General features: G+C 46.1%; 1 protein-coding gene across 1 annotated transcript in view; it reads left to right on the forward strand.

Annotated features, from left to right (window-relative positions):
* Positions 1–21,136, forward strand: part of GLP2R (glucagon like peptide 2 receptor) — a 98,358-nt gene that overhangs the window by 26,365 nt on the left and 50,857 nt on the right. Inside the window, exons 3-4 of the mRNA XM_060252111.1 lie at positions 5,094–5,184; positions 16,264–16,368. Of these exons, the coding sequence (XP_060108094.1) occupies positions 5,094–5,184; positions 16,264–16,368 (196 nt within the window). The remainder of the gene's footprint in view (positions 1–5,093; positions 5,185–16,263; positions 16,369–21,136) is intronic.

Genomic DNA, 21,136 nt, shown 5'->3' on the forward strand with positions numbered 1-21,136 from the left:
GATTCTGCTATGGGGTCACCTCTGTAGGAGGCAACCCCTCCGGCTCAGAATTTAAGGAGGGGGACGTGTGGAGAAACGCCATCTTAGTTGGGAGGGAACATGAAACTGCTAAGCAGGCTTTGGCCTAGCCTCCCTCCCACCCCCCCTCCCTTCCAGAGCCAAACCAGCAACTCTAGGGGAAAAGCCTCCTAGAGCGGCAGGAAGTTCTTTTGTCCTTTGCATTTGAGTTAACCAGGAAGAAAGGCAGTCCTCAGCTGGCGCTCAAAGGAGGAGGTTGTGAGCATGGGGGCTCCTGACTGTGGGATAGGCCTACTCAGGAAAAGGAGGCCCCCAGGCAGTCAGACCAAGTAAGTCATCCACAAAGCAGGGCAAGTTTAGACTAGGGACAGTAGGATGCGTTTATAACCACCTTTTCTTTGTCATGCTGTTTGCTGTGCGGGTGCTGTGCTGTGCTAATCTTTTACATGCAACTGTTTTTGTTTTGTTCTTCTTTTCTTTTCTTTTTCTCTTTTAATTAAATATTTTTGCTGTTTTGAATGCTGGCAGTCAAACTCTGTACCACATAGATCCCCAACTGCTTTAGACCACGCTGCTTTAAGAAGGGGGCCCCGGGGAAGGGGGAAGGCATGCAGTTGGATAAGGTGCCAATCCTCCAGGGGTTCCCCGAAGAAGTGCTGTGGTCTCTGTGACACCCAAGTACTGGGTGGCAGAGGGCCTTGAGGCCTGGCCTCATAGCTGGAGAGGGGGATTGGGAGTCCTGTTCCTCTCAATCTGAACCCCTAGACTGAGCAGGTGGTGGCAGCGAGCCCAAGTGGAAGGAGGAGAAATAGCTCCCTCCAGGAGTTGGCGACTCAATAGGGAGTTGGCGGGACCAGGTCTGAAGGCAGAATCGGGCCAGTTCCGCCACATCCTTTATGGAAATCAGTCTCCATAGGGAATAATGGAGTGCCCAGCAGACATTTCCCTCCCTCCCCCCTGCTTTCTGATGACACTGAAGTGGGGGGAGGGCCTCCAACCCGGGGGATCCCCTGCCCCCACCTGGGGATTGGTAAAGGGAGAGAGGTCACTTGTAGGATAAAGACAGCACAACCGAAGTTATAGTGACCAAATAACTAAATGTATTTTTGGAGTTTAGTGCCATTTTGAAATCTCACCGGAGACTTTCTGTCTCATTTGTCCATTGGGAATTCTACGTGCAGTCTTTGGAAGCAGTAAAAAGGAATCTTGTGGGTTTTACAACTTTTTGCAACTTATTGATGCATCAGAAACATTTTGATATTTTTTCTGAGCTTTTGCCTTTGGTTGAGAGATGTGGTCGGAGCCCCCTGTGCTAGAAGAGGCTTCAAAGCAGGAATAATGAAGTCGACTCCCTGTTCACTGGGACTCCTTGGATGGAACTGTGAATTTTTGGGGGAATTGTTATTGCTATCTAGTCTTCTATTGGACATATTTGTATGATTTTGTTTCAAGACATTCTTAGTTATTTGGTCACAATAACTTCGGTTGTGCAACATCACCTGGAACTGTGTGCTGCAGCGGCAGCAGATCCTGGGACTAAGGCTACATCTGGTTGCTTTTTCCTCCTGCTTGCTTTTCCCCCCTACCACCAGAGAGGGCGCCACAGCTGACTCAGAGCATGTGTGTGTGAGTGCTCGTCCATTGCTCCTGGGCACTCTCCAGCTCTTCCTTCTTTCTGCTGTGGCCCCTCTGGATCTCCCACTTAGGTTTCTGGGAGAGATGGGATGATTTTTTTTACTAATTCCCCCCCCCCCCCCCCTTGTGTAGTCTGGTCTGGGCCTTGTGGGGCCTATGTGGCCTGGTTCCTGCTTCAGCTCTGGGCCATCTGCAGAGTAGGTGACCCCACCATTTTCCTCCTGGATCTATCCCCATTTGCCAGTGTAAAGTGCTGTCATAGTGGATCAGGCTCTCAATTGGGCAGTTTTAAGAGTAGGCGGGCTCTACACAACACTGACATAGAGGCCCACCAGATACAAACATTCTACAAGCAGTAGTGAGAGCATTGCAACCCGGTTGAGCCTCTCTTATTCGCCGGCCAGCAGAGCCTGTTCCACATTTTCAGTGCTCCTGTTCTGTGTGCAGCCTGCTAGCCTCTCTGGACTCCATGTAAGAGAGCAAGAGTGGGGGTGGGGGTTTCTTGTGGAAGTTGTTGTAGAGATCACTATAGTTGTCTGGGCTTGTGGTGGGGCTTGCTGCAGGCTGGCCTGGTTCTTGTTTGCTTCTGGCAGGCACCATATTGGCACATTTTCTGATGTTATGCTTTTTTCTCCTTTTATTGTTGGGGTGGGTGACTGAGGTAGCCTGGTGGTCTGCTGCTGGCTGCTGCCTACCCCAGGCTAGACCTTTCCCGATCCTATTCCTGGCTTAGTGCATTGCCTGGCCTGGTTCCTGTTTCAGCTCTGGGCCATCTGCAGCAGGACTTGGAAGCAGAAAGGACATTAAGGCCCTGTGTTGCTGGGAGGGATGGGATGGTTTATTTTTTTACTGATCCCCCCCTTCTGCTTCTATGTGGTGATCTATGTGGTGGTCCATTATGCATGGACCTTTTTTAGCTCATCAGCTATTGTTAGTGTTTGTGTATTTTATGTGCAGCCCAAAACAATTCTTCTTCCTCCAATGTGGCCCAAGGAAGCCAAAAGGTTGGACACTCCTGCTCTAAAGGATGGAAGGGAGCTGAGTATTCAGGTGCGATTGGTATTATTTTGGTTCAATTGCCCAGTTTTCCCACTACAAGTAGAGTCTCCTCATTCCTGTCAGATTTTTCTTGCGATTAGTGAATTATCTGTTCAAAGTTGATTTTTACTTTTGTTATAGTTCAGAATTTTTTTTTTTTTAAATTATCCTTCTGAGACTTTCACAGTATCCTGAATGGCAGCAATCCATTGCTGTCTACATAGAAGCAGCTAGATTTTCTTTAACTACAATGTCCTGGCGTGAGGCATGCATCACCAAGACCCAAGAAGGAAGGGTAGATTTTTTACTAATAATACATTAAATGTCAGGGGAAAGAGGAAGAAATGTGTGGGTGGGTGTGAAAGAACTTGCGTCTACCTGCCTGGTCTTGAATATTGGCAGCATGTCATTTTGAGGGGTTAAGGGGTGTGGGAGGATGTTGTTATATATTAGTTGATGCAGACACCCTCTTATTTAAGTTGGTCTTCTCCACTTGTGCTGTCCGTTTGTCATACAGAAACATTTCATTTCATGTCTGATGTGAAAAGTCAACCATTTCACTGACCTGTCATAACGTCTGAATGTGGATGTATGGAGGTAACACAAAAAATTCCATAACTGGCAATTAAAGTGTCCTATTTACTTCCTTGAGGGAAATTTAACTTGGCAGGAATATATATTTTCACAACACCATTGCTTTGGTGGATAACTAGGGTTGTAATTGTAAGAGAACACTGGTGATGTTTCTTGCTCAGCCCTCCAAGACTACAAACACCATAGAGCAAGCTAGATAGCTAGGACAATATCAGTCTCCTTCTTGTCTGCTCTGCTGTCACTCACCTTCTCTAACCGGTAGAATGTGATCTCCTCCTCTTCCTTCTTCTTCCCTGCATGCACAAGGAGGAACAGCATGGTGTCTCTCCTCTTGATCTGAACTAAGCAGATGGCCTACTATCAATCCAAAGCCATCCATAGTTAGCTAGAATAGTCACTCTTTGTCTCCACTACACTTATATGCAAGGCTTTTTTGGGGCAGGAACTAGGCTTCCCAATCCCCAGGTCCCAGCAGGGGATTCCCTGGTTTTACAGGCTCCCCCCCCTGCCCCCAGCCAGCTGCCCGGTGGGGGAAGCTCCTCCCCCACAGCCACCCTGTACCTCTAGATCTTGGGCAGGACCTGCAAACAGATCCAGTTTTAAAATGTGTGTGTGCCTTTAAATTGGAGCAGGAAGTACTTCATGGGGAAGGGTCAATAACAGCAGACCTCGTGAGAGTGCAGCCCCTCTGTTTGTTTGGCTTTCCTTTCGGACAAGTGAGGGTGTGTGTAAAAAGCAGCGTAGCCCCTGTACTTTCCAGACCTGGTTGTGGAGGCACCAGATACTCCTGCTTTGTTCTACTGCTTCAGACCACCCACTTGCACCAGAGACAGTGAAGCGGGTGTGTGAGTGAGAGAGAGAAAACGGGGGGAGGGGAGGGAACTCTATGATTCTCTATGGAGACTTATTCTCATAGGAAATAATGGAGAATTGATCCGCGGGTATCTGGGGCTCTGGGGGGGCTGTTTTTTGAGGTTGAGGCACCAGATTTGCAGCATAGCATCCAGTACCTCTCCCCAAAATACTCCCTAAGTTTCAAAAAGATTGGACCAGGCGGTCCAATTCTATGAGCCCCAAAAGAAGGTGCCCCTATCTTTCATTATTTCCTATGGAGGGAAGGCATTTAAAAGATGTGTGGTCCCTTTAAATGTGATGGCCAGAACTCCCTTGAAGTTTAATTATGCTTGTCACACCCTTGCTCCTAGCTCCGCCCCCAATGTCTCCTGGCTCCACCCCCAAACTCCCCAGATATTTCTTGAATTGGACTTGGCAACCCTAGCAGGAACACACAGGAACGCAGTTCCGGCTGGCTGGGCATTAGGGAGTGTGGCCTAAAATGCAAATGAATTCCCACTGGGCTTTTTCTACAAAAAAAGCCCTATGTGAATCAGTGGTGACATCACAGGGTGTGGCCTAAAATGCAAATGAATTCCCGCTGGGCTTTTTCTACCCTGCTTATATGTTATGTTTCTTTAAATAAATCCACCAGTATTGGTTTCTTAACTTAAAGCAAAGGCTCTCTGTGCAATTTGTGAGATAGTGTGGTGACCATTAGACTAGGCTACACTGCCGTGCTGAAGCTCAGAAAGAGCACTCTGCTGCGTGAAGGTAAGGACGGCTGCTTGACCAGTTCCGCCATCCTAAACCAGACCCAACAGTAACTCACTGGCTTTCAGCTCCTCAAAAGGAAACTGGATAGGCCATTGCCAGGTTCTACTATGAAGTGCTGGTCTCGTTCCTTTAACATACTTTGTGGAACCATATCATTTCATATTCCTTTAATTATTATGTGTTTTTTTTGCCTGCAGGTCAAAGGCTCTCTTGACACATTAACACTTAACTGGCATTCCTATAAAGAAGCATGCTTGAAAAAATTGCAGGCATCTAAAGTAAATACAGGTAAGAAAAGAGTAACCAAGGTACAAATAAGCATTTTATGAGTACATAGAGTACATCTCTAGATTTAATCTGTGATGTTACTATAGCTTAGTGGTGGAAATATGCCTTGCTTTTAGAAGGGACTAGATGCAGTCCCTGGGTCAAAAAACTAATAAAATATTCACACACACTGGTGATCTTCTGCCTTTCAGAGTAATAATAATTATTATTGTATGGCATTATGTGTAGACTAGCCAGAGGTAATGAGTACTTTCACAGTGAGTGAAGTTTTTGTTTTTATAATTCATGTTTTAGAATCCCATCGAGTTTTGAAGCAAAAATGGATGGACATAACATAGACTGAAGTCAAGTTATTCTCTGTGTATCATACATAATCCATTGACCTGAATGATTTCAGCTTTCTAGTTATTTTTTTACTGTTTCCTATGGCATGTGGCCAACCATCTGCGCACAGAAGGCACAAAAGCCTTCCTGTTTTTCTAGCCTTTCTTGCAGCTCCTTTTGACCCCTGAAAGAGCATTCCTAGTATTGAGGGATCTGCACATAGGAATTGCCAGGTCAGTGGGCTGGAGTAAGAAAGGATAAGGGGATGAAATTAGCCCCTTTCCTCAGCAAAAGAACAATTTTACCTCATTCTTTCCTCACTCCAGCCCCACCCCCCAACAGTGCAGCTGTGCCTCCACATTAGTCTTACAACTCTATGAATGATTTTTATGGGAGTCAGAAGGAGAAATTAAGGTCAAAAGAGAAGTTCTGCAAACAAAATTATTGGGTTCACACCACTATCTTTATACCCCACTATTCAGCCTTTCACAAGGCCCCTGAGGTGGCTTATCATTACAAAAATATTAAATACAAAAGTATATAAGCCTACAAAAAAATCACAACATTAAAATGTATTTATTACCTTAAAACATTTCCGTGTTATCTTTCCACCCAGCTCAGAGTCCCAAAGACAGCAAAAATCAAAGCATTTCAAAGATTAAAAAGCATTTTACATAGATTTAATATATACAGGGCTGCTAATAGCATTTTAAAAAAATTGAATGCAGTTCTTGCCACCAGTAAGTGTGCAAGGAAGGCAAAAAGCTGGGCCTTTCTGCAAAATTTACCACGAGGCTGAGGAAAACATTTTGCTGATCAGATTCTGCTAAATCTATCAGCCAAGCCAGCCCTGGAGCAAGGGAAAACCAGCTAGGACAAGCTATAGTTGATGCGAGGAAGTAGCATCCTAACAAGATCTATGGTTTCCTTTTTTTCTTTTGTTACACTCAGCTCCTGTACAGCTGGATCTTGCCAAAGTGCAGCCTTGTTAGTGTATGGTAGCATTTTTCAAAAAAAAAACTTTCACTGTTGCCCCCCAAGTTAGAATGAAGAGACTGACAACGTATGTTTGGTAAAATGGGCCTGTCCCGCATTGGTCTTGTCAGCCACCAGCGAGCCTGCAGCAGACGTGGACTACTGCACCCTTCTTAAATCTTCGTTCGCGAAGTCAAGCCGAGAGAGAGAGAGAGAGAGAGAGAGAGAGAGAACCATACTGTAACTAGCACGGCAAGAGTTACCAGAAGCCGGACAAGCCCCGGGGTCATCCCATGACCCTTCCTTGTCCAGGTGTGAGTGAGCCACCCTGCCCCTGACATGAGCCACAGATTTGGCTCATAGCAGGCTGGCCAGGCAAGATCATCCTACCCTACACTGGCATAATCACCCAGGAAGAGCCAGTCTTGTGGGGAGGGATCACACAATCGGCATTCTGCAACATTGAGCCGTGGAGCCCATCCGCCGCTCCTGCCGATCGCTTGCACTCAACTGGTGCGGTGCCCTGGGTGCTCACCTGGGCTTCCGTAACCCCTTGCTCATTCTGCCAACACTTAACCAACTACTACTAACTGTTCCTCTCTAACAAGCAGTACAAAGTAGGCAAAAAACACCTCACCACCAGCCAAGCTGGTGAGCGTGAAAAAATTCCTACCTGGCCCCTAATAAGGCAACCGGTTAAACCTGTACTGCTGCAGGGCGGGTGGGTGGGCCAAGAGCCACAGAACAGTTGCGTGGCTGGGACTCTTATAGTCCCGACGCTCTGCCCGCCTGAAAGCCCCAGATGCCCGGGAAGCCAACAGTCTCCTCCTCCAACAAGGAGGCAACCGCGGCCCCTAGCCTACAGCCGCTGTTGCGGCGTGGCTGGGAATGGGCCGAATTTTTTCCATAACTCTAACTCTTTTCCACATCACCTCCTTCGCTTTGCTCTCTTCCTTTCCTCATCTGCCATTCATGTATCCCCACTTCTAATTTTTTCCCCCTTCCCATTTGTCAGTCTTAATGCCGGCTCCCATTCTGATTGTCAGTTTAGAATGTTTTGTAGTACAGGATCAAACTTCTGTTAATATTATGGACAGGAGGAATGAGTTAATATTTCCCCATAATCTTTCAAAGTAATAAAAGGATGCTTATCCTTTCCACCCTTAAGATGAATTATAACAAATGCTAATTTGCCCCAGTAGTAACAAATGAGGAAAAGAAGTTAGAATTTATTTACTTTTTTACTTTATATCCCACCTTTATCCCCATGGGGTACCCAGAGCAGCTTACATCATTATCCTTTCATTTGTTTTACCTTCGTAATAACCCTGTGAGGTAGGCTAGGCTGAGAGGGTGCGACGGGCCCAAGGTCATTCAGCAAGCATACATGGCAGAGTGGGGATTCCCAGATCGTAGTCTGCTACTTTAACCACTATACAACCTTCGCTTCCATTGCAAATAACATGGGGGTGTGGAGATAACCTGGCCCTGGAACTCCCATGATCATCCTGGAGCCATTTTTGAGATTCCTAGTTATATTTTCTGATGAGTTAAGCCTGCCACAAATGGACAGGTGGACACATGGACCCTTTATGTCACATTCAGGTCTAAGCCTGGCACTGGCTCTACCTGGGGTTTCTAGAATACACAAATACAATGACAACAAGTACAGAAATGCGCAGGAGCTGACAAACCAGTCCAGAATCGTATACAAAAGCCCAATCCATGGCTCAGGGGAGGAGGTAGGGTTGCCAAGTCCAATTTAAGAAATATCTGGGGACTTTGGGGGTGGAGCCAGGAGACATTAGGGGTGGAGCCAAGATCAAGGCTGTGACAAGCATAATTGAACTCCAAAGGGAGTTCTGGCCATCACGTTTAAAGGGACAGCACACCTTTTCAATGACTTCCTTCCATTGGAAATAATGAAGGATAGGGGCACCTTCTTTTGGGGTTCATAGAATTGGACCCCCTGGTCCAATCATTTTGAAACTTGGGGGATATTTTGGGGAGAGGCACTAGATGCTGTACTAAAAATTTGGTGCATCTACCTCAAAAAATAGCTCCCCCCAGAGCCCCAGATGCACACGGATTAATTCTCCATGATTTTCTATGGGAATAAATCTCCATAGGGAATAACAGAGTTCCCAGCAGACATTTCCCTCCCCTCCCCCCGCTTTCTGATGACCCTGAAGCGGGGGGAGGGCCTCCAAACTGGGGGATCCCCTGCCCCCACCTGGGAATTGGCAACCCTAGTAGGAGGATCAAGAGTCCAGGGGTCCAAGGCTTGGGAAAAGGTATAGGATACATGGGTCTGGATCCCAGGCTCCAGGAGCAAGCACAAATTACCAGAGACAAGGTACAAGACAGCAGGGTCAAGGGAGAGCTCTGCTAAACAGCATACAAAGGGGTGACCAAGCAAGGTTGCTTCCATACCAAGCCCTGCTCTGCTTGTTCCTTTTATCTGCACCTTTTGCTGCTAGGTTTCCTTTTGCTGGCTCATCCCCTGAGGGCCAGGAGTCACTCCTTACAGTTGCATTCATCTTCCTACAGTTGTTGGTCTTTTACTTTTTTCCTCTCGGCCTGTCAGTCCTGTTTGTGCAAGGACTCCACTCCAAGAACTAACACTGAATGTTGCTGTGAAGCCAAGAAGGCGCTCCTTCATCTCTCCTGCACCACCAAGCTCTCTCTTCTTTCTCTCTGCACTGCTGGCTCAGGACAGGCTGGCATCTTTTTCTTCTCCTGGAAGATTAGGCAGCTCAGCTGTGATATGAAAATGTTCTTGCTTCCCCTGTTGGGTCTGCTGCCAGATCCGCCTGCTCAGGCAGGGGTTTCATTGGTGTGGGGCTCAGTTCTTCAGATTCCAAGGAGGAGGAGGTGGTGGCAGCAGCTGGGTGGCCTGTGACACTTCAGTTATTATAGATGCATGCTAATAGCCAGACAAGTAATTTGTTTTGTTACAATATTTGGTTTGGATTGGGGTCATATGGGCATGCATTGGTGTGGTGGCAGATGGAATCTTTGTCCAGGGATTTCATCTTCAAGTACTTGAAGGGCTATCATATAGAGGATGGTGTTTTCTGTGACCCAGAAGGCAGGACCAAAACCAATGGGTTGAAATTAAAAGAGTTTCTGGCTCAACATTAGGAAGAACTTCCTGACCGTTAGAGCAGTTCCTCAGTGGAACAGTCTTCCTTGGGAAGTAGTGGATACTCCTTCTTTGGAGGCTTTAAACAGAGGCTAGATGGCCATCTGACAACAATGCTGACTCTGTGAACTTAGGCAGATCATTAAAGGGAGGGCAGCAAGGGTTGCATCAGTGCTCAGTTCTTATGGTCTTTTCTTACATGCCCAGGGAAATGCTGATTGCTACTTTGGGGTCAGGAAGTAATTTTCTCCAGGTCAGTTTGACCAGGGATCGTGGAGGGTTGTATTACCAGAAATGCTGGCTTCTTCAGGAGGTGGTGGGCTCTCTTTCCTTGGAGGTTTTTCAACAGAGGCTAGATGGCCATCTTATAGCAATGAAGATCCTGTGAATTTAGGGGGAGGTGTTTGTGAGTTTCCTGCATTGTGCAGGGGGTTGGACGAGATGACCCTGGAGGTCCCTTCCAACTCTAGGATTCTATGATGTATGGCAGCCCTGTATATATAAAACATTTAAAACAAATAAATCATAATATGAACACATAAAAATATAGACACATAAAACACACATGAACAGGGAGGATGGGAGTAAGTAAGGGTACACAAAACAAAACAAAAGTCTTCATGCAGAACTTGTCCCTCATACACAAAGCCAAGATTGATCCTGACTTGAAATTATAATTTGTTATGATGGCCAATTTTGGTTAATCCAGATTTACAATCCCAGTTTGTAGTAAAGGAATATAATTTAAAATAAATAAATAAATCCCCCACGGGCTTAATTCCATCAATATAACTTTTAGTAGTTTCCATTTCAAATGATTTGATTAATTAAAAAGGTAAAGGTAGTCCCCTGCGCAAGCACCAGTCGTTTCCAACTCTGGGGTGATGTCGCATCACAACGTTTTCATGGCAGACTTTTTGCTGGGTGGTTTGCCATTGCTTTCCCCAGTCCTCTACACTTTCCCCCCCAGCAAGTTGGGTAATCATTTTACCAACCTTGGAAGGATGGAAGGCTGAGACAGCCTTGAGCTGGCTACCTGAACCCAGTTTAATAATAATAATAATAACAACAACAATAATAATAATAATAAATTTTATTTATATCCCACCCTCCCCGCCTAGGCAGGCTCAGGGCGGCTAACAACAGTTCAATAAAATTATACAATATACAATATAAGGTGATTTAAAACAACATTTAAATTATACATTGATTTAAAACAACGATCTAAAAACCAGTTCCAACTGTCTGGGTCGTTCCATAGTTTAAGCGGCGGTGATCTTCCTGATGTTATTCTGTACTTATATTATGGCAGGGGTCACTAGATAAATCGTTGGTGGATTAAATAGCCATCCTATCAACGTCTACAAAAGCCTGCTTGAAAAGAATGGTTTTACAGGCCCTGCGGAATTGGTCCAAATTCTGCAGGGCCCGTACTTCCTCCGGAAGTTGATTCCAAAGGCACGGGGCTATAACAGAGAAGGCCCGTGCCTGTGCACTCTGTAATTTTGCCTCCTTTGGCCCAGGGATAGTCAGCATGTTCTTCCCTGCTGACCTCAGTGCTCTTTGAGGCTCATATGGGGAGAGACGGTCCCTCAGGTAGGCAGGTCCCCGGCCATATAGGGCTTTAAAGGTAATAACCAGCACTTTGTATCGGACCCGGTATGTAACTGGCAGCCAGTGCAGTTCACGCAGCCCCGGCTGTATATGCTCCCATTTCGGGAGTCCTAATAACAGCCTGGCCGCTGCGTTCTGCACTAGCTGCAGCTTCCGGGTTCGACACAGAGGCAGCCCCATGTAGAGGGTATTGCAGTAATCTAGTCTTGAGGTGACCGTCGCATGGATCACTGTTGCCAGGTCCTGGCGCTCCAGGAAAGGAGCCAGCTGCCTTGCCCGCTTCAGGTGGAAAAATGCCGACTTGGCAGTGGCCGCTACCTGGGCCTCCATTGATAGTGAAGGCTCCAGTAGGACTCCCAGGCTCTTGACCCGGCCCGCCGCTTTCAGCGGCGCACCGTCAAAAACCGGGAGAGGTATTTCCCTTCCCAGAGCGCCGCGCCCCACGCAAAGGACCTCTGTCTTCGTCGGGTTCAGCTTCAACCCACTCAGCCTAAGCCAAGTTGCCACGGCCTGCAGTGCCCGGTCTAAATTCACTGGGACGCAGTCAGGCCAGTCATCCATTAGCAGATAGAGCTGGGTGTCATCCGCATATTGATGACAACCCAGTCCAAAACTCCGGGCAATCTGGGCAAGGGGGCGCATGTAGATGTTAAATAACATTGGGGAGAGAACTGCTCCCTGAGGCACCCCACAATCTAGTGTGCGCCTCCGGGAAAGCTCACCCCCGATTGCCACCCTTTGTCCCCGACCTTTGAGGAAGGAGGAAAGCCATTGTAAGGCCAGCCCCCTGACCCCTTTGCTAAAATTAATTTTTGTTTGAAAGGTCTCAGAATAGAACTACATTAAACACATGGTGGTCACCACCAAAAATAGGCACAACACATTGAATCCACCCTTCTTCAATTGCCATGATGTCTACAGCCACTAATCTATGTTCAGGTGTAATGGGGTTGCACATTTTCCACAACAGCCGGCCATTTTGAAAGGCAGTGGAGAGGAAACGAACAATACTGTGCAATTAGGACATGGGTAAATTGCCCTAATGCTGCCATTTTGGTCAGAGGTTGCACATTAAATTTATAAGTAGCTCTACCCTCAATCAATGGACATTGCAATCAAATACACAAATTCTAGAATTTGGTCATTTGAGAAATTATTTCTTTAGCTCTACTTCTATTTCCCTCAAACCATATCTTCTGACATTGCACTAACACCAGTTCAGAGAAATTGTTGACTGAAATATCGAACAAACGATCCAAGCCAAGGCATATGTTAATTTAGGGGCTAACATACCGTATCTACTTGGCACTTTCACATTTATCTGGCACTTCAGGATACATTTGTAAAAACCCATTAGCCCAGATTAAGAGCCTTTAACAGTTTTTAATCACAGAGCAGATCCTTAGCCATGATAAACAGCATATCTACAGGTTCTGATTTCTGCCATGTTCCTGTCAATAAAGTCTCTGCAAATTAGTGTGACCTTGACGTTGATGAGGTGTTTAGGCTTTTTTGCCAGCAGTCTTAATGTCCTGTGTTCCCCCATAGGCTGAATCATTTTAAATGGGAGTGGGACAAATCCTGACAGGGTTACGGGTCTTACAGAGTCTCAGTAATAATTGATAATACAAGGTGGCTTTTCTGATATGACAAATGGTTTGAATTGCAAGCCTTCTCTCAATTCCAAATCAACTCATGTGCATAATTATTTATTGAAGATACTTATTACCAGGGGTCATTTTGTAGAAAAATAGGTGGTGGAGCTCATCCAGGGATTGTTATGCAGCTGCACATAGTATTCAATGGACAAGGAGGTAGAACTCTCAGAAAGGTTCAGGAGATGTGTGAGCTCCCCCTGAATCTAAGGCCTGCTTATTACTGGTATTACTGGTATTTCTCTGATTAGACTGATGAACGTGAAGTTTTCCTAGAATCTCTGCACCACTCCATAATTTCCCAGTCTCCAAAGCTCCTTGATTTTTCACACCTTTTCTTCCACAATAACGCCTATGTGAACTTTTCCCCTAGTCCAGTTTTCTATTTGTCCTTCGATATGTCTTCCACTCATCATTCCTTCAAATCTGTTTTTCAGTCCATGGCCTTCTCGTCCCATTTCCTTTAGCCCCACTGTCAGTTCAGCTTCCTTTCCTTTCAGTTTACTAGCACAGGCCACTCTGTACCATAGACTTGTGTGAGATTTTTCTCCAATATCCATTATCCATTGAACTCTCTTTTATTCATCTTGATAAGATTTGGGCTTCCAGCTGGGGTTGCCAAGTCCAATTCAAAAAATATCTGGGGACTTTGGGGGTCGAGCCAGGAGACTTTGGTAGTGGAGCCAGGAGACATTAGGGGTGGAGCCAAGATCAAGGCTGTGACAAGCATAATTGAACTCCAAAGGGAGTTCTGGCCATCACGTTTAAAGGGACCACACACCTTTTCAATTCCTTCCTTCCATAGGAAATAATGAAGGATAGGGGCATCTTCTTTTGGGGCTCATAGAATTAGACCCCCTGGTCCAATCTTTTTGAAACTTGGTGGGTATTTTGGGGAGAGGCACTAGATTCTATACTGAAAATTTGGTGCCTCTACCCCCCAAAACAGCCCCCCCCCAGAGCCCCAGATACCTGTGGATCAATTCTCCATGATTTTCTATGGGAAGAAGAAGAAGAAGAAGAAGATATTGGATTTATATCCCGCCCTCCACTCCGAAGAGTCTCAGAGCGGCTCACAATCTCCTTTACCTTCCCCCACCCACAACAGACACCCTGTGAGGTGGGTGGGGCTGGAGAGGGCTCTCACAGCAGCTGCCCTTTCAAGGACAACCTCTGCCAGAGCTATGGCTGACCCAAGGCCATGCTAGCAGGTGTAAGTGGAGGAGTGGGGAATCAAACTCGGTTCTCCCAGATAAGAGTTCGCACACTTAACCACTACACCAAACTGGCTCTCCAAAATAAATCTCCATAGGGAATAACAGAGTTCCCAGCCGAGATTTCCCTCCCCTCCCCCTGCTTTCTGACAACCCTGAAGTGGGGGGAGGGCCTCCAAACCGGGGATCCCCTGCCCCCACCTGGGGATTGGCAACCCTACTTCCAGCCTCTGCCACTCATCCATCTTCCAAGATTCCTATTCTATTTGCCAACACTTCTCTTTTGTATAAGCACCTGTCTCTGGGGGTCCCTTCCCCTTCGTTTTCCTGTTTCCTGAATCTTCTTCACATTTAGAAGCAAACTGGACATTATAGTGTGAGGTCCACATGCGTTTATGCACATGCCCAGTTTTTTATAAATGAACTGAGGATTGGAGGTCTGCTTTTTAATAGGCAATGGAGTGTGGAGTGTGAAGAGCTAAAATCCTCTTGTTCCTTCCCCCACATTTTTTTCCTGAGCTCTGTTGTTTGAATGCATTACTCTCCAACTTGTATTATGGGGTGATAGTAACATGTTTCTAGCTATTATATACATTATTCTTTATATAAATGCAGATTGTTATTACTATTGTTTCTGAGCCATTTGATTAACCCTTTTCCCTCTTGAGAAGTTCTTGATTCATTTTTTCTCACACATCTTGGTTTCTTTCCCGTTGGTATGTGGCGTAACCAAGATGATAATCGCTGAGAGTTATTTGAATGCAGACAATTGTTACTCATTTTTAACTTTTTGTCTAACCTTTTGTTGCCTTGGGAACATCTTGATTCATTTTCTCTCACTTCTCTTTGTTGTTTCCTGTTGATATGTGGTGAGACAACATGCAGTATGGTTAAGATGTTGATCAGCTGGTGCATTCCTCTATGTTGTACTTGCTTTGGTAGATCATTTCAGTCATTATGTTAACTTCCACATTTGTTCAGTCTGTTTGTTTGGTCTGAGTTTGTGAGAATATTGTGTTGGATCTAGTCTGCTTTTCTGCTGCTTAAAAAGGAAGGAAGGTCCCCATTACTGTAAAAAAAAGCTGTGCTGGAAATCATGAGAACTGTATGGGAAAAAAGCAACATAGTAGGGTTGCAACACTGGTTGGGGAAATTCCTGCATAAATGCATGCAGTCTTGGGAGAGAGCTCAGTAGGGATATATTGCTATAGAGTCTACCTTGTCAAGTCTGTCTATAACTCTGGCTCAAGCAGAGAGCATGCTGGGTAGAACCAAAGTCGAACCGAATGCTCCTATCCCCCTCCCGCTAGAGGCCTCTTCCTGCTCTGAAATGGTAATGTGTGAAAAGTGTTATCTGTGCCTTCTCAGCTCAGGCTTGGGGGAGTGGAGGAAGCCTGTGAGTACCAAGGCCAAATGGACCTCTAATCAACATGAGAATGTATTTTTTACATCTTTGTGTGAATGTCCCTTTGAGCATTCCCCTCCCCGTAGGAATCCTTTTGAAGTGTACCTTATATTGAATGTATCTAATGTATGGACTTTAGTCTTTTCAAGACTTGGCCTGTGCCAGAAAGTACCAGTATCAATAAAATATAGTCTTTGGATCTACATCGACTCATCATTGAATCTGCAGACTTGACATACCTTCCAAAGCAGCCATTTTCTTCAGCGGAATTAATCTCTCTGGTCTGGGTATCAGACATAATTCTGGAAGAACCTCCACTTGGGAGGTTGGCAGCTCTATCATGTAGGATGGGGAATGTAGTAATGGCAAAACTGAATGGAAATGCTCACTGGATCTAGTCTATTAGTTGTGAGATATGGATACGTTCCATTTAAATTGGAACTCTCAAGTCTTAAAAATCCCCTTCTCTGAAATGCTGGTATAAGTCATTGTTTTTTGGCATGGTACAGAAATGGCTATTTATATGCTTCATATAGGGTATGCCTGTTCACTGCTGGCATCAAATGCCATGTGATCAGGTTGTAAATTTCACTGCAGTTATTAACTGAAACCAAATCTGCTGGATTATCTATCACAGAAGAAATGGCAGCATGTACGATTTCGTATTTTGACCATTCTAGGGTTATCGATTACAGTGGAACAGTTAGCAAAAGTTTAAAATTCTGTATTTCTCTTTTTCTATTGCAGGACTATATTGCAATGGGACTTTTGATCAATTTGTTTGCTGGCCTTATTCATCTCCAGGAAGTGTCTCTGTTCCTTGCCCATCTTATTTACCGTGGCTAAAAAATGGTAACACAAAACTTTGGAAAGCAACAAACTGTAATATAATTTTATTCTCTTCCTTTCCAGAGTACTGAAAAACAAGCTGCTTACTTATAACTGATGATCTTCGAATGGTCATCTGTGCATTCATGTTCTTGGGATCAGACAGTGCCTGTGCCAGCTCAGACGAGGATTGCAAGCTCCAAACCAAGGATTTTCATGCCCAACCCCCGGGCATGCTCATGAACTCCACTGTGCATGCCCGTGAGGGGGCACTAAGATCCTGCCAGTTTCCTCCTGACCACGAACACCCCAAGAATAGATAGCAACTAGGCTGACAGCAGAAAGGAAGGATTGGCAGGTAGTGTGAATGCACAGATGGCCCTCAAAGATCACCAGTTACAGATAAACAACTTGTTTGTCTTCTTTGTGAACTCTGTGCTTCACACCCTTGTGAGATTAGCAAGCAAGTCCTACCTGGTGGAAGGTGCTGGCAGGAGTCAGGTACAAACGGTCGGAGGAACTGCAGTTCCAACCCCAGCTTTTTGGTGTTCCCAAACATCCAATGCATAGAGTTTAATAAATGTGTTCAGTGAGGCCCATGTAGCAGCCTTAAAGATATTGTGGAGTGATACCCCTTTCAGGAATGCTGCAGATGTGGCCAAAGCTCTAGTAGGTTGTGCTCTTAGAGGTCCTGGGAGCAGGCATTTAGCTAGGAGGTAACAGAGTTTGATAGTCTCTGCCTAGGCAGTCTAGAGCCCCGGTTATGCTCAGCCTAGGTGACAAACAGGTGGGACTGCTATGGAATGTACACGTTCTGTTTAGTAAAAGAGGAGGGCTTGCTGAACATCCAGTGAATGCCACCTATGCTCTTTGTCCATAGTGGGATTAGAGAAAAACGCTGGGAGAAACAGTTCTGATTGGATGTGGAACTCAGATACAACTTTAGGAAGAAAGTTAATGTCTGAAGTCAAAGCATGAAAGCAGAGGAATGTAGAGTCACAACAAGGTGTCCTTAACTCGCTGACCCTTCTTGTTGAAGTTATTGCCGCAAGGAAGGCAGCTGTTCCATGACAACAAGCAGGTGTCACATTTTGCTAGAGGTTTGAAGGGTTTCCTGTTAAGCATGGTTAGAACAAGATGTAGATCCCAAGCAGTGGTAGGAGTTCTTGTAGGGGGATGCAGGTGGACTAAGCCTTTGAGAAGGTGCTTGCTATCTGGATGAGAGAAGACAAATGAACCATCAGTCTTGCAGTGGTAGGCTGATATTGTGGAAGGTAGACCCTGAGTAAAGAACGTATCATGCCCGCATGCAGTGGAGAGAGGAGGAATGAAAATATCAACAGAATGATGTATCCTCAGGTGTCCCTAATTTCACTACACGCCCTAAATTTTTCCCTCTTACAGGCATAAGACCATCTGGTGAAAGGTTTTCTGCTATTTTCCAGAACTTCCTTGACCTGAGGAGGGAAAGAGATCAGTCAATCCTCCATGTTGTCAATTTCAGATGAGGTACATCATGGTAGAGAATGGTGCCCCCATGATCTAATAGGGGAATAGATGGAATTGTTTCCTGCTGAGGTGGAGCAGGAGTGGAAACCATGGTTGGCTTGCCCACCATGGGGTTATCAGGCTGCATCAAGGGTTGTCCTGAAGGAGCTTGTGGACTACCCACATCAATAAAGGTATGGAAGGGATCATGTAGAGGAACTGGTTTACTCAAGGAAGTAGGAGACCATCTCCCAGGGATAGAGGGTCTACACCATTCTGGAAACAGAAGTCCAGACTTTTTTTGTTCATCCTGGTTATGAAGACATCTGTGTTTGGATGGCCCCACTTTTCAAAGACCGGTTGCGGGTAGATATTGTTGCGTTCCCATTCATGGAGTACTGCACCTCTTCTGCGGAGGAAGTCTGCTTGGGAGTTTAAATCCCCTGGCAGATGGGATGAGAACAGAGTGATCCCACGTTGGATGCCCCAGGTCCACAGGGTAATGGCTAGATTGCACAAACTCCTGGAAACAGTCCCCCCTCCCCCGATGGTTGATGTAGCTGGGGGTCATTGTGTTGTCCATGAGCAGAGCCACCACTTTGCCCCATAGTGTGGGCAGAAAGGGGTGTAGGGCAAATTGTATGGCCAGCAACTCCAGGTAATTGATACGCTGGAAACAGTGGGAGGATTCCCACATTGCCCCAGTTGAGATGTCCCTCAAGTGGGTGCCCCAACCTCACAGAGATGCATCAGTGGTCAGAGTCTCCGTTGGGGCAGGATGATAGAAAGGTACCCCCTCCATTTAGTTGTGCTCTTAGCTCCACCACTGGAAAAGGAAAGGAGAACTGGATGAGGGACTGTAAGGACCAAGTGTTGAGGTTGCCTGAGTGGGTTGAAGTGAACTAGAAATCATAACTGGAGGGGTCTCATACGGAGCTTGGCGGAGATTATAACTGAGGTGGTGGCTGCCATAAGACCCAGGAGTCTTTGGATGGTGAACACAGCCACCAACTGCTGAGAGATTACTGTCTGCACCAGGGATATGAAAGTCATGACCCTGTCCGCTTTGGAACCTAGAATCACTCTGATGAATTGAACACATTGTGATGGAATGAGGAGGGATTTCTTGGTATTGATTCAAATACCCAGTGTTTTCAGTAGAGACAGCGTCTCTTGGATAAGGGCAATCAGTTGGAGTTTCGAGTTTGCCACCAGAAGCCAATGTGTGGGAACAATATGATGCTCCACAGTCAAAGGTAAGCTGCAACTACTACCATATTTTGAATGAACACCCTCAGGGCAGTCAAAATCCTGAAGGGGAGCACAGTGTACTGATAGTGGTGGTCCCCCACAGTCAGGGGTAGAATTCTAGCAGGAGCTCCTTTGCATATTAGGCCACACACCCCTGATGTAGCCAGTCCTCCAGGACCTTACAAGGCTTTTTTTGTAAGCTCTTGAAGGGTTGGCTACATCAGGGATGTGTGGCCTAGTATGCAAAGGAGCTCCTGCTAGAATTCCACCCCTGCCCGCAGTAAATTTCAGGAAGTGTCTGTGATTGGGTCAAATGCTGAGATGAAAATAAGCATCCTGAAAGTCGATTGTCGCCATCCAACAGTCTTTAGTGAGCATAGGTAGTATCTGCATGAACATTGTCATGTGGAATTTTTTGTGAACAATGAATTTGTTGAGGGCTCTTAGGTCCATGACGGGACTGAGTCCCGTGTCTTCCTTCAGTACAGTAAAGTAACGGGAGTAGAAGCTGAGTCCTCTGTCGTTTGGTGGAATAGGTTGTATGGTATTCTTTGCAAGGAGAAAGATGATCTCCTCTCTGAGTACCACAGGTGAAGGAGTGGCAACGATCCTTGAGCTAGGTGGAAGGTGTTCGAACTTGATTGCATACTCCTTGGCAATGATGTAAAGTACCCACTTGTCTGTTGTAATGGGTTGCCAAGATGGTAAGGGGTATAGACGGCCTTGGAGGTCTGAGGGCAGCTTGCTAGAGAGAACAGGAAGTCCATCAGGAGTCTGCGCCAGAATGCTGCAGTAGTGTGGGCCAGTGTTTTTTGGGTGGGAAAGTTCAGTTCATTCTAGGCTTGCCAATCCCCAGGTCCCAGCGGGGGTTCTTCTGCTTTTCCAGGCTTCTTCCCGCCCCCAGTCAGCTGGTCGGCAGAGGGAAGCCCTGCCCCCAGAGGACCATGTGCCTTTCCACCTCCGGAGGCTTCAGACTCTGATTGAAAGGCTTCCTCTTGGGATGGTGTCTGTGTTACTTTGAAGAAGTTGGCAGCAACTCATGAGTAGAGAGGCCAATTCTTTGCTTCAGAGTTGCCAGAAACAGGGTGGGGAGGGAAATGTCTACTGAGCACTTCATTATTCCCTATGTGGAGATCGATTCTCATAGGGTATAATAGGGAATTGATCTGGAGGTTTCAGGGCCTCTGGGGGAGCTGTTTTTTGAGGTAGAGGCACTAAATTTTCAGTATAGTATCTAGTGCCTCTCCCCAAAGTACCCCCCCCCCAAGTTTCAAAACGATGGGACCAGGGGGTCCAATTCTATGAGCCCCAAAAGAAGGTACCCCTATCCTTCATTATTTCCTCTGGAAGGAATGCATTGAAAAGGTGTGCCGTCCCTTTAAATGTGATGGCCAGAACTCCCTTGGAGTTCAATTATGCTTGTCACACCCTTGTTCCTGGCTCCGCCCCAATGTCTCCTGGCTCCACTCCCAAAGTCTCCTGGCTCCACCCCTAAAGTCCCCAGATATTTCTTGAATTGGACTTGGCACCCCTAGTTCAGTCAACAGTTGGTGCTAGCAGGAGACACAGCTGTGCTCCTAGGCCAAAGGTGGTGGCCATGTTGGAGAGTGTGTGCGATCATCTCCTCCGAGGTAACTAAGTAAAGTGCCTGCCCTGCATACCATCCAGTAAGGGCATGAATTTAAACAGGAAGAGAGAGGGAGGGAGCATTTTTGTCTGCTTTGTTTTATGTCTTCTGTTCACTTATACTTTGCCTGTAAATAGTTATAAGCTTTAAATGAGTCTTTTTTTGCTTGTTGAAGGACTGAGTCCCTCTGTACCACATAGTTTCCCCAACTTCTAGGAGTGGGGCATGGAATCCTTAGGGTGGAAAAAAGTGGCAAAATGTCAAGTTGCCAACTCTCCAGGGGAGCCCCAAAGATATCTTGGAAGCCTTGAGACATGTTCCTAGTGACACAGGAGGGAAGTTAGGAGACTGTCCTGCCTAACCAGAGCCCAAGACAGGGACAGTGGTGGCAGCAATACCCAAAGGAATGGCCCCTTCAGGTCAGCA

The sequence above is a fragment of the Heteronotia binoei genome, chromosome 13, assembly GCF_032191835.1.
Source record: "Heteronotia binoei isolate CCM8104 ecotype False Entrance Well chromosome 13, APGP_CSIRO_Hbin_v1, whole genome shotgun sequence".
Lineage (NCBI taxonomy): Eukaryota > Metazoa > Chordata > Lepidosauria > Squamata > Gekkonidae > Heteronotia > Heteronotia binoei.